The following is an 11096-nucleotide window of genomic DNA, read 5'->3' as shown; positions in this document are numbered from 1 at the left end:
ATAATGCAAAATTTTTACTTTTCAAAAATTCCAATCCTAAAGGGTAGAAACAAACCCAAGCAATGCCGGGCAATACTGCTAGTATATATATATATCAGCATTACCAAAAGTACAGAAGCAAATTTGGTATTTGGAAGATCATTCATCTGTAAAATACTGAACCCTTTTTGTTACCATATTCCTGTTGTAAAACACTGCACTTGTTTCAATTTTTTTTTTTTTGAAAATAATGAAAAATTTAGTAAAAAAAATCCTTATTAAGCTAGTATTTGGAATATAAATTAACATGAAATTTTGATTGAAAGTTTAAATTTTATTTCACTTTAAAGCTTTAGCATTCAGATTACTCTGTCAAATGTAATACATATTTATTCCCACTGTTTTTAATCCTGCACTATCTCATAGCTTCAAGATTTCAACGATGTGATTGTTTATTTTTAGAATGACAATGTAGGGTAAGTGTGAGAGGCTAGATCTGGTCAGTTTGAACGTAAGACAGGCAGAATACTTGGGCTTGGTTATTATGGCTGGTTTAAATGCTACAAGGTTAAAACAGAAGTTTGTTTTAGGGTAAGTTTTAGGTGCGTGGAGGCGCGTGGCTTAGTGGTTAGGGTGTCAGCATCATGATCGTAAGATTGTGGTTTCGATTCCTGGACTAGGCAACGCATTGTGTTCTTGAGCAAAACACTCCATTTCACGTTGCTCCAGTCCACTCAGCTGGTAAAAATGAGTAACGCTGCGATGGACTGGCGTCCCGTCCAGCTGGGGGACACATACGCCATAGAAACCGGGAAACCGGGCCCATGAGCCTGGCTAGGCTTTAAAAGGGCGCATTTATTTATTTTTAAGTTTTAGGTGGGCTAGAGAAAAAAAGTTGGGGAGGACGAGGTTAAAATGATTTAAAGTTGAACTTGTGGAATATTTCAGTTATATGGTGGATCGGAAAGCATGGCTAAAATATATATACTCTGCAAAGAAAAAAAAATGCCTACTTGTCCTGTTGTGAACTCTTGTCATTCAAGGGATTTCTCATTTCATATAGGAAGGCACAGAGTGATGCAGACAATTTGGTAAGAGGAGATGCAACAACACTATTAGTAGCTAGAGATTTTCATGAAGGGCAAATGTAAATACATGCACACATCTGTGTGTGTGTGGTTAAGAAGTTTGCTTCCCAACCACATGGCTTCAGGTTTAGTCCCATAGTGTTTGTTGTATGGTAGAACAGTTATTACGTTTACACAAGATGTGGGTTTGTGTCCTATCAGCAAACTTCAACATTTTCTATCAAAAGGGGTTTTTAATTTACACATCATCATTTATATAGTTCTATCTACTTCAAGTTCCGCTGTAAAAAAGTGATACACACACACACACACACAAATAATCTAACCCATTCATTAATTTTTGTTTACACACACACACACACACACTTTCTCTCTCTCTCTCTATATATATATATACATATATATATATATATATATATATATATAATATTGATTTAAATGGACTTCAAATTTTACCATTAACAGCTTGAATAAGCTGTTGAAGATGAAATTTGAAATTCCAGTCAAAATCAATATTATCTATTTATCAATATCTCTCTCTCTCTCTCTCTCTTTATATATATATATATTTATATATATATATATATATATACTAGCAGTATCGCCCGGCGTTGCTCAGGTTTGTAAGGGAAATAACTATAAAGCATTTTTAGAGAGTTATAGCCAAAAAATAGCAAAAAAATGGAAAAAAAATGATGGTAAATTTTTTTTGAGAGTTAAAAAAGGTGGAGTTGCGTCCCCATGACGGTCTGTGGTTTGGGTTTCTGATTCTCGACCCCATGTCGAATTTATCGATTTTTTTCAGAACTGGGGGAACTTTTCAAAATTTTCGCTGCGTTAGTTTTGAATTATGACATTGGGCTATGTGTGTGTCAAGTTTCATCAGAATCGGTTGAAAGCCGTGGTCAGAGTGAGGGTACGAGAAAACAGACACACAGAAACACACACAGACAAACTGCCGTTTATATAGAGAGATATATATATATATATATATACAGCTTCTGTATCTAAGTGCTATTATATGCATGTCTGGATGCACCCAGCTATATACCAGCATTATCATTATCACCGTTTAACACTTTGTTTTCTATGCAGACAGGAGTTGAATGGTTTAACAAGAACTGCTGAGCTGGAGGACTCCAACAAGCTGCATTGTCAGCTTTAGTATGATTTCTACAGTGAGATGCCCTTTCCAATGTCAACCACATAACAGAGTGAACTGGTATATATATATTGTGGCTATGTGGTAAGTAGCTTGCTTCCCAACCACATCGTTCTGGGTTCAGTCCCACTGTGTGGGTCCTTGGGCAAGTGTTTTCTACTATAGCCTCAAGCTGACCAAAAACCTTGAGTGGATTTAGTAGATGGAAACTGAAAGAAGCCTGTCATATATACTTTGAATGTACTACATCCTCATGTTTTTCTCTTGTGATTTTTCGTTTTTCGTTATTATGTGTGTGTGTGTGAGTCCCCACCCCCGCCATTGCTTGACAACCGATGCTGGTATGTTTATGTCCCCGTAACTTAACAGTTTGGCAAAAGAGATTAATAGAATAAGTACTAGGCTTACAAAGAATAAGTCCTGGGGTCGATTTCTTCGACTAAAACCCTTTAAGGTAGTACTCCAGCATGGCCACAGTCAAATGACTAAAAGAATATATGCATGTGCATATGTGTCTTGAGTCCATGCTGGTGTCTACAACTGTTTAAAAACTACAGTATTGCTTATGTTGAATGCCTTCATGATTTGTGACATAGCGGTTCTACAAATAGTAATCAACAAAACAAGTCCCAGACCGAAATATTCATGGGTGTGGGATCAATATGACCAACTATACTCTTAGATGTGTTGCTCCAACATGACCACAGAGACCAATGACTGAATCAAGTACAAGAATAAAAGAACATATCATTATTACTTTTGAGAATTTCTCAAAATCTTTAGAATCCTTGAAACCAAAATACCAAAATCCACTTTAGTAATACTGACCAACTCTTTTCCAATTTTTAAATTCGCTGCTTGGCTCTGTCAAGAGTTTATACAAGATAACCTAAATTTGGAATGAGATACCAGTGCCGGTGGCACGTAAGAGAACCATCCGAATGTGGCTGTTGCCAGCGCCGCCCCGACTGGCCTCCGTGCCCGTGGCACGTAAAAAGCACCATCCGATTGTGGCTGTTGCCAGCCGCGTCTGGCACCTGTGCGGGTGGCACGTAAAAAGCACCATCCGATCGTGGCTGTTTGCCAGCCTCCTCTGGCACCTGTGCGGGTGGCACGTAAAAAGCACCCACTACACTCACGGAGTGGTTGGCATTAGGAAGGGCATCCAGCCGTAGAAACACTGCCAGATCAGACTGGGCCTGGCACAGCCTTCTGGCTTCCCAGACCCCAGTTTAACCCATGCTAGCATGGAAAACGGACGTTAAACAATGATGATGATGATGATTAATGAATAACTCAGTTTTCTTTATAATGATGTAGAATATTTTAAGAAAATCCTCCACCTCCTCCTCATTATTGTTGTTGTTGTTCTAATCTTCACTTTCCCATACTTGTATGGGTCGGACAGAATTTATTGAGGTAGATTTTCTATAGCCAGATGCCCTTCCTGTCACCAATCCTTACACATTTTCCAGGCAGGGTAATATTTCTTGTCTGGACATGATTTCACAGAAGATTAGAAATGGAAGATATCACTTGTGCAATAGTGACACACATACACATACACACACAAATAACAGGCCCCTTTCAGTTTCTGCGAACCAAATTCGATTAGAAAGCTCTGGTCAGGCTGGGGCTCACATTTTTACTCAAGGTGCTATGCACTGGAATTGAACCTGAAACCATGTGGATGGGAAGTAGACTTTTTAACCACACAGCCATGACAAAAAAAAAATTAAAACTTAGTTTAATGAAACTTTATTTAGATAAAACTACAAAAAAGAAAAAAATGGTAAATACACCACAAAATTCCTTGTACTATTTTCTCACAAAAAAATCAATATTAAAATTAGAGGTGATCATATAGGTACAGTCGTGGCTGCGTGGTAAAACATTTGCTTCCCAACTACATAGTCCCAGGTTCAGTCCTACTGTGTGGCACCTTGGTAATGTATCTTCCACTACAGCCTTGAGCCAACCAAAACCTTGTGAGTAGATTTGGTAGATGGAAATTGAAAGAAGTCCGGTGTATATGTGTGTGTGTGTGTGTCTGTGTTTGTCCCTCACCACTGATTAACAACCGGTGTTGGTGTGTTTATATCCCTGTAACTTAGTAATTCAGCAAAAGAGACCAACAGAATAAGTACCAGGCTTTAAAAATGGAAATGAGTACCGGGATCAATTAGTTTGACTAAAATCCCTCCAGGTGGAGCACCACCAGCATGGCCACAGTCTAATGACCGAAATAAAAAATTAAAAGAATAATGCAAGGGATTAGGGCCCAGATTTTCCCTACCCATTGAATTGAAGGACCCCCGCACCAGAATGGTATCAGTTTGTTCTATGTAAGACGGCGAGCTGGCAGAAACGTTAGCACACCGGGCGAAATGCGTAGCTGTATTTCGTCTGCCGTTATATATTCTGAGTTCAAATTCCGCCGAGGTCGACTTTGCCTTTCATCCTTTCGGGGGTCAATAAATTAAGTACCAGTTACGCACTGGGGTCGATATAATCGACTTAATCCGTTTGTCTGTCCTTGTTTGTCCTCTCTGTGTTTAGCCCCTTGTGGGTAGTAAAGAAATAGGTATTTCGTCTGCTGTTACGTTCTAAGTTCAAATTCCGTCGAGGTTGACTTTGCCTTTCATCCTTTCGGGGTCGATAAATTAAGTACCAGTTACGCACTGGGGTCGATGTAATCAACTTAATCTGTTTGTATCCCTCTGTGTTTAGCCCCTTGTAGGTAGTAAAGAAACAGGTATCAGTTTTGTTCTGTGGTGATTGGCATGTCAAAGAACAGATTCAACGTTTTCTCTGCATGTCACAAAATATGACTACAAGAGGTTGAGATAGGATTAGCACTATGACTTCATAAAACTTTCAACAGCAATGACTAATCCAAGCAGACCCATGAGTTGGAGGGTTGTCACCTAAGTGATGCAAAGAGGTCATCCACCAAGAGTATGGAATAACTAACAAATGATAGATGCAGCATCATACTGTTGCAGCCCATGCCTCAATACTACTACTACTACTACCTAAAATATAAATATATAGGATCCTGGTAGAGCATCCACTCTTGCAGCATGTGTAACACTATGTTGTAATTGCCATCTGCATATCATACTAAATGTATAGATACCAGTGAAAAGCACGATGGTGTGGATTTTGTCAGAGGGAAAAATCTCTTCATAATTCTGTGTTAAAAACACTATCTATCTATCTCTGTATATATAGAGGCAATGACGAAAGACTGAGACCTCTGGAGATATGCTGTGACTGTGAAGACCCGACAGTTAACGTGAGTTCATGGCTGTTTTCTGCACCAGCTTCACATAGCAGCCCCAGCCCATCCAAAGTACCTTGGATTGCAGGACAGCCTGCTGTGTTTACCTTGGATCGTAGGGCGACCTGCTGTGCTTGAGTCAAGTACATCAACATCAAAAATCAAATGGAGATTCTAGCTGTGATACCTGTGCCGGTGGCACGTAAAAAGCACCCACTACACTCACGGAGTGGTTGGCATTAAGAAGGGCATCCAGCTGTAGAAACACTGCCAGATCAGACTGGAGCCTGGTGCAGCCTCCTGGCTTCCCAGACCCCCAGTTGAACCATCCAACCCATGCTAGCATGGAAAACGGACGTTAAACGATGATGATGATGATATATATTATATATATATACATACATACACACATACATAGTGGAGCAAGTTGAACAACGCTGCAACACTGGACTGCAGTTATGCTGGCGAGCTGCCTTGAAAGGCTTAATTCCATCAAATTGACACCAATATCTATCTTTCTTTTTATGTCCTGTACTTATTCTGTCAGTTACTTTTGCCGAACCTCTTAGTTACAAGGACGTAAACAAACCAACACGGTTGTGAAGCAGTGGTGGTGGTGGTGGTGGGACAAAAATAAAAACATGCACGCACACACACACATACATACATACACACAATGAGCATCCACAAAGTTTCTGTCGACAATATTCAGTCACAAGGTGGGACTGAACCCGAAACCGTGTGATTGCGAAGCGAACGTCTTAGCCACACAGCCAAGCAGGTGCTTAGAAATATATATATTAACTGGATCTATGACTTTGCATATATTTATCAATTTCGAAAGATCAGTAAGTGGTTCAAAAAAAAAAAAAGGGGGGGGGGAAGGAGGGGATGGTCACGGTTGAAATACCTTTTCGATCAGGATTGAATACAGGTAAAAAGCAACAAACTCAGACGGTTTCTGGATCTTATTAAATTTCTTTCCAACCACTGAAGTAGTTCGAATTTCCACCTGATTTTCTTTTTCTTTCAAATTTTATACATCGATAAACCGACTTTCGTCATGAGCATACAAAATTACAGTTTTTGAAAATAACTTGGGGAAAGACCTCCTCCCGGGTGTTTTTTTGGCGGGTACAAAAGGAAGTCTTGCCTCCGTGGAAATACATATCAGATACAAAACGGGGGAGCATCTACACGGTCACTCGACCTGCTAAACGTAGTTGCCAAAATATACAGTTCTAAAACGAGAACACAAGAGAATTATAAAAAGACAGGTTGTTTAAGACAGAAATACAGTCGCAAGTTTTTAGTCAATGCTGATCTGAGAGCAAAACAAGAAAGGACTTCAGGAGCTATTCCGAAAGATATAGAAAACAGAAAAATAAAACTGATACGCAAAACTAATTCGAAGTTTCTCAACCAGTTTACCCACCTCTGTATTCCTCACCCCATTAACAGTTCACCATCCTGTTTCCCCCCCCCCATATTTGAGAAGAACAAGAAATGGTATTGCAATAACATCACAAACACATAATTATTTCACATTAGCATCATTAAAATCAGCTTCAAAGAAAATAAACCGGGCGGAGTTTCGGAGTGACTGTCACTACTTCATGGGGATGGAAACAGACTTGGAATCGGGTGGGTTTGTTTACCTTCATGTCTTTTTCTTTCGCGTGTCAGTCATATGGAAATTACGATTCTGAAATAAGTTTTTACAAAAAATTCTAATGTTTATTTATGCTCCTCGTCATTCACTACTCCTTTTCTTCGACACGATAAAACGATACCTACTCCAAAACTGAGTATTTTTCTCGTGTGACTTGTAAGATAGTAAAAATTGATCGGAAAAGGGCACAGAATGCAAAAATGTTAAGAGATAAAATTGCGGTGGAGGGTGAGTGAAGAACCCACTAAATGCCTGTACTTTTCCTTCACTATGAGGTAGGGATAGTTATTACAAAAGTCCTCTGATCAGAATTTACACCTGTCTTACGGGACAGGTGTAATAATAGAAATTTAGGCAAAACTCCACTCCTAAACATTAAAAAAATAATGCGATTACATTTTTAATCGGCGACGCTTCGGCTTACGAACAACTTTCTCCGTAGGAAAAACCCTAAATACCCGCCCCCTGGAATCCTGAAGTCTCTCCCCCACCCAGGATAAGAACCACAGAAACGGCACGTTTGGAATGTAAAAAAAAGTTTTACGTATATACTAAAATTTTTTTAGTTAATCGCACTGCAGGCTCAGTCACTTCTAATACCCACATTTCACACCACAAAAAGTATTTTCAATATAAAGTTTTTCCCCCAACTTTTTTTTTTCTATATTTTAAGGGAATAAAAAAACCCGATTAAATTCAATACATTTTTCTATAAATGAACTAAACGAAAACTTATTCCAGTATGTTTGAGTGTGAGTATGCAATTATATTTAATATATAAACAGCTTTTTTTAAAACTGAAATTTTCCTATAGGCTATTGTAACTCAAACAAAAACTTATTCCAGCGTGTGCATGGGAGGAGAGTAATTGATATAATGTAAACAGTTACCACTTTTTTTAAGAATAAAAATGCTGAAAAATTGCTTAAATGAAATTCAAACATTTTTCCTATGATGTAACAACAGAAAACTTATTCCAGTATATGTGTGTGGTGTGTGTGTGCAGGCATGCTTATGAAGCGATACTGTTGGGAAATTACGACAGGTTATGTTAAATACGCGTAAAATAAACTGTATTTACACGAACGAAATAGTTTTTACAGAAGTGAAACGTTTCCTGCCACCCAGTCAGTCTTCACCAAATTATCAAGTGTAGTAACAGTGGGAGGGAAGACGAAGCTAGGCGTGTGTGTATATTATGTTTAAATGGAAGAGACAACATGTTTAACAAGGCAGTAACTCTGATATGACAAGCTTTGCCTAGCTGGGCAAATGATCACAAAAGAGTAGTATTTCAAAACTAAAGTCTTTCAATACAGCGCCCACAAGTTTATAAGAGTTGAATAAAATCGTCTTAAACCGAAATAGTTTATGAATAACAGCGTGTATTAAGTATTACGAGACTTTAAAACTAAATGCATAACTTCTAAAAGTATAATTAGCGATACTTTATTTTCAAATCTAGTAAAAGTTGGGGAGTTAGTTATAGAAGTTAAATAAAGAGTATAAAAACATTATGATATGGGTATTGGATTATTGATCAACAAACGGTCTGTTTATTTTAATAAAAAGGATTGAAAATAAAATAAAACGATACAAAGTAAAGGGGGAAAATTAACAATGAGTACTTGGATGGCGGTATAATTGATAATTGAAAACATTAGGGACACTCACTGAACAAAAACAATTTAGTAAAAAAAAACCCAGCAAAACTTGTATTTACTAGACTTAAATAAAACAGCTGAAATATATTTCTGAAACATGCGTAAGTATTAGAAAGACAACAACATTTATAATTGGTATAAGCATCGATTAATTAACTTACCAGCTGAAATTCTCTCCTTCTATCGAATGTTAGCTTAATTGCTTTATCCTGCCACAACTGTTCGATACAATCAACATAAGGGAGGAAGTCACTTTCATCCATATCTTGGGCAGATTCGATCGAAAATATCCGATTGGCATATTCTTCCTTTTGAGGATCTTCCCACGGAACCTTTAATTTGTTTCGTGCATCGATCAGGACTTTCATACCTTTTACTATGTTCATATAAATAACCGGTTTGTACTCCCGGAGAGAATCTTCGTTGAAGTCACTACCGTGAATTATACGCATCTGTTTGAGAAAAGTACTTTTCCCGCTTTCTCCGGCGCCTAGTAATAACAATTTAACGATCAAGCGGGAATTTTTCTTGTCCCGAGCCAACATACGATCGATTTTCCGACTTCGACTTCTCTGTACTTTAGCATTTTCAGTGAGAAAACACGAACCCAACCATGAAGCCATTTTGGCAGAGTGTGTTGTGACGTCACATGTAACTTCCTGTCAGACTTGGAATACCTGCAAGTGAAACCTCTGTCGCCCTGCTTCGCCGAAAACACTTTTTTCCTTTTTCTTTCTGTTATCTTTAACACTAATGAGAGAACTTGGTTTTGTTTTCACTGCTATTGTACTTGTTTCTTTTCTTTTTCTTTTCTTTTTTTTTTTACCTACGCTTAGTTTTTCTTAGACGTGGTAAACCCACAAGGATTTTAAAAAAAAGAAAGAAAGCAAGAGAAAATAAAAGAGGAAAAAAATTCAATTTGCTTGGTTAACGAATTGTTGTGGGCGGCGAGAGATTAAACCAGGATTGTCAAAGTTTGTCTCTCAAGATCACATGACTCAAGTGACACTGACGACCAGTGACTGAATGAAAGAGGAAGGGGTGTGTTCTACTACATGCACACTTGCATCCTACTACATTTTTTTACTTCTCCAAATCAGATACGTGCACACTATTAACCATGTATTGGGCCCCAGATCACAGCAGCAGTCAAGAAGTTGTAGCAACGAAAAACTAAAATAAACAAATAGTTTGAAATGTGTTCTAAAACTGTATAACGAATTATTGATGTATGTCGTAAGACAAAATTTAATACTTAATTTTCTTAGCTTTTATTTTATTTTATTTTATTTTATTTTATTAAAATTGTCCAACTTTTGGGGGATAATTGTCTTAGAAGACTTTACTAGTATTCGAAGTATTCATGCGATCAAAGGAGAAAATACGTAATTTACTGTAATTAATTATTATTTTTTTTTTTTAAATAAAAACTTGTTTGAATTTCTGGGGTTAGTCGTCTAGAAAAGATTTACTACTATTCAAAGTATTTACATGATCAACTGCGGGGAAAATAGTCGAGGGTGTGGGGCGTACGAAGAAGCAAAGAGGAGTGGTCTTTTTGTAATAGTTCCAAACTAAGTTGTCTTCGCAGAACTGGCAGTCACTAAGTGACTGCCAGCTGAAAAAAAAATCTACCAATTGCAGCAAGAAAATGGTTTGTAAGAAGGCGTTTACAGAGAAGCGAGGCAAGGAAAAAGGAAAGAGGGGGGGAAATGTGTGTGTAAATAAATATAAAAACTGTAGGAGGTAATTATATGTGTGTGAGAGAGAGAGAGACGTCAGTCAAAGAATGAATGAATAGCAGAGTTTTTTGAAATGAGTAAAAAGTAACATTACCAATTAAAAGAATTGTTTGTTGTTGTTTTTTTTTGCCTTTTATGGCGCTGTGTGTGTGTTTGTGTGTGAGTGTGCGCACGTTGATTATTTTCTCTGTTGTTCAGTAGTTGTATAGGGTTTTCTGCTTGAAATATTTACATCAAAAGAAAGAAGAAAAAAAAAAGCTCTATGAAGTACTTTTTATGCAACAGTGTTGTCGTAAGTTTATGACGTCCTTCGAATTCCGATTTGACGTTGAAGCAATCGTACGGCAAGCTGGTTCCATTGACAACTTTGGAGAGAAATGAGTCATAGTCTGATAATGTCACGTTATGTTTTTTTTTTACAGAGGAGGGGAAACTACGAAATAGTGTTTGTAAGATCGTAACTTACGAAGACGTTGTTTTGAATTGACAAAACGTTATTAACCCTC

General features: G+C 37.7%; 1 protein-coding gene across 2 annotated transcripts in view; it reads right to left on the bottom strand.

Moving 5' to 3' along the window:
- Positions 1-9984, bottom strand: part of LOC115216703 (guanine nucleotide-binding protein subunit alpha-13) — a 139808-nt gene extending 129824 nt beyond the window's left edge. Inside the window, exon 1 of one of the 2 annotated variants that reach the window (XM_029786234.2) lies at positions 9010-9984. In XM_029786234.2, coding sequence (XP_029642094.1) covers positions 9010-9471 — 462 coding nt within the window. In that variant the 5' untranslated portion in view covers positions 9472-9984. The remainder of the gene's footprint in view (positions 1-9009) is intronic. The other variant, XM_029786235.2, reaches the window with a different exon arrangement.
- Positions 9985-11096: the final 1112 nt, after the last annotated feature.

The sequence above is a fragment of the Octopus sinensis genome, linkage group LG10 (genome assembly GCF_006345805.1).
Source record: "Octopus sinensis linkage group LG10, ASM634580v1, whole genome shotgun sequence".
Taxonomy (NCBI): Eukaryota; Metazoa; Mollusca; class Cephalopoda; order Octopoda; family Octopodidae; genus Octopus; species Octopus sinensis.
The sequence above is the reverse complement of the archived record's forward strand: the minus strand, read 5'-3'. Positions and strand labels throughout refer to the sequence as shown.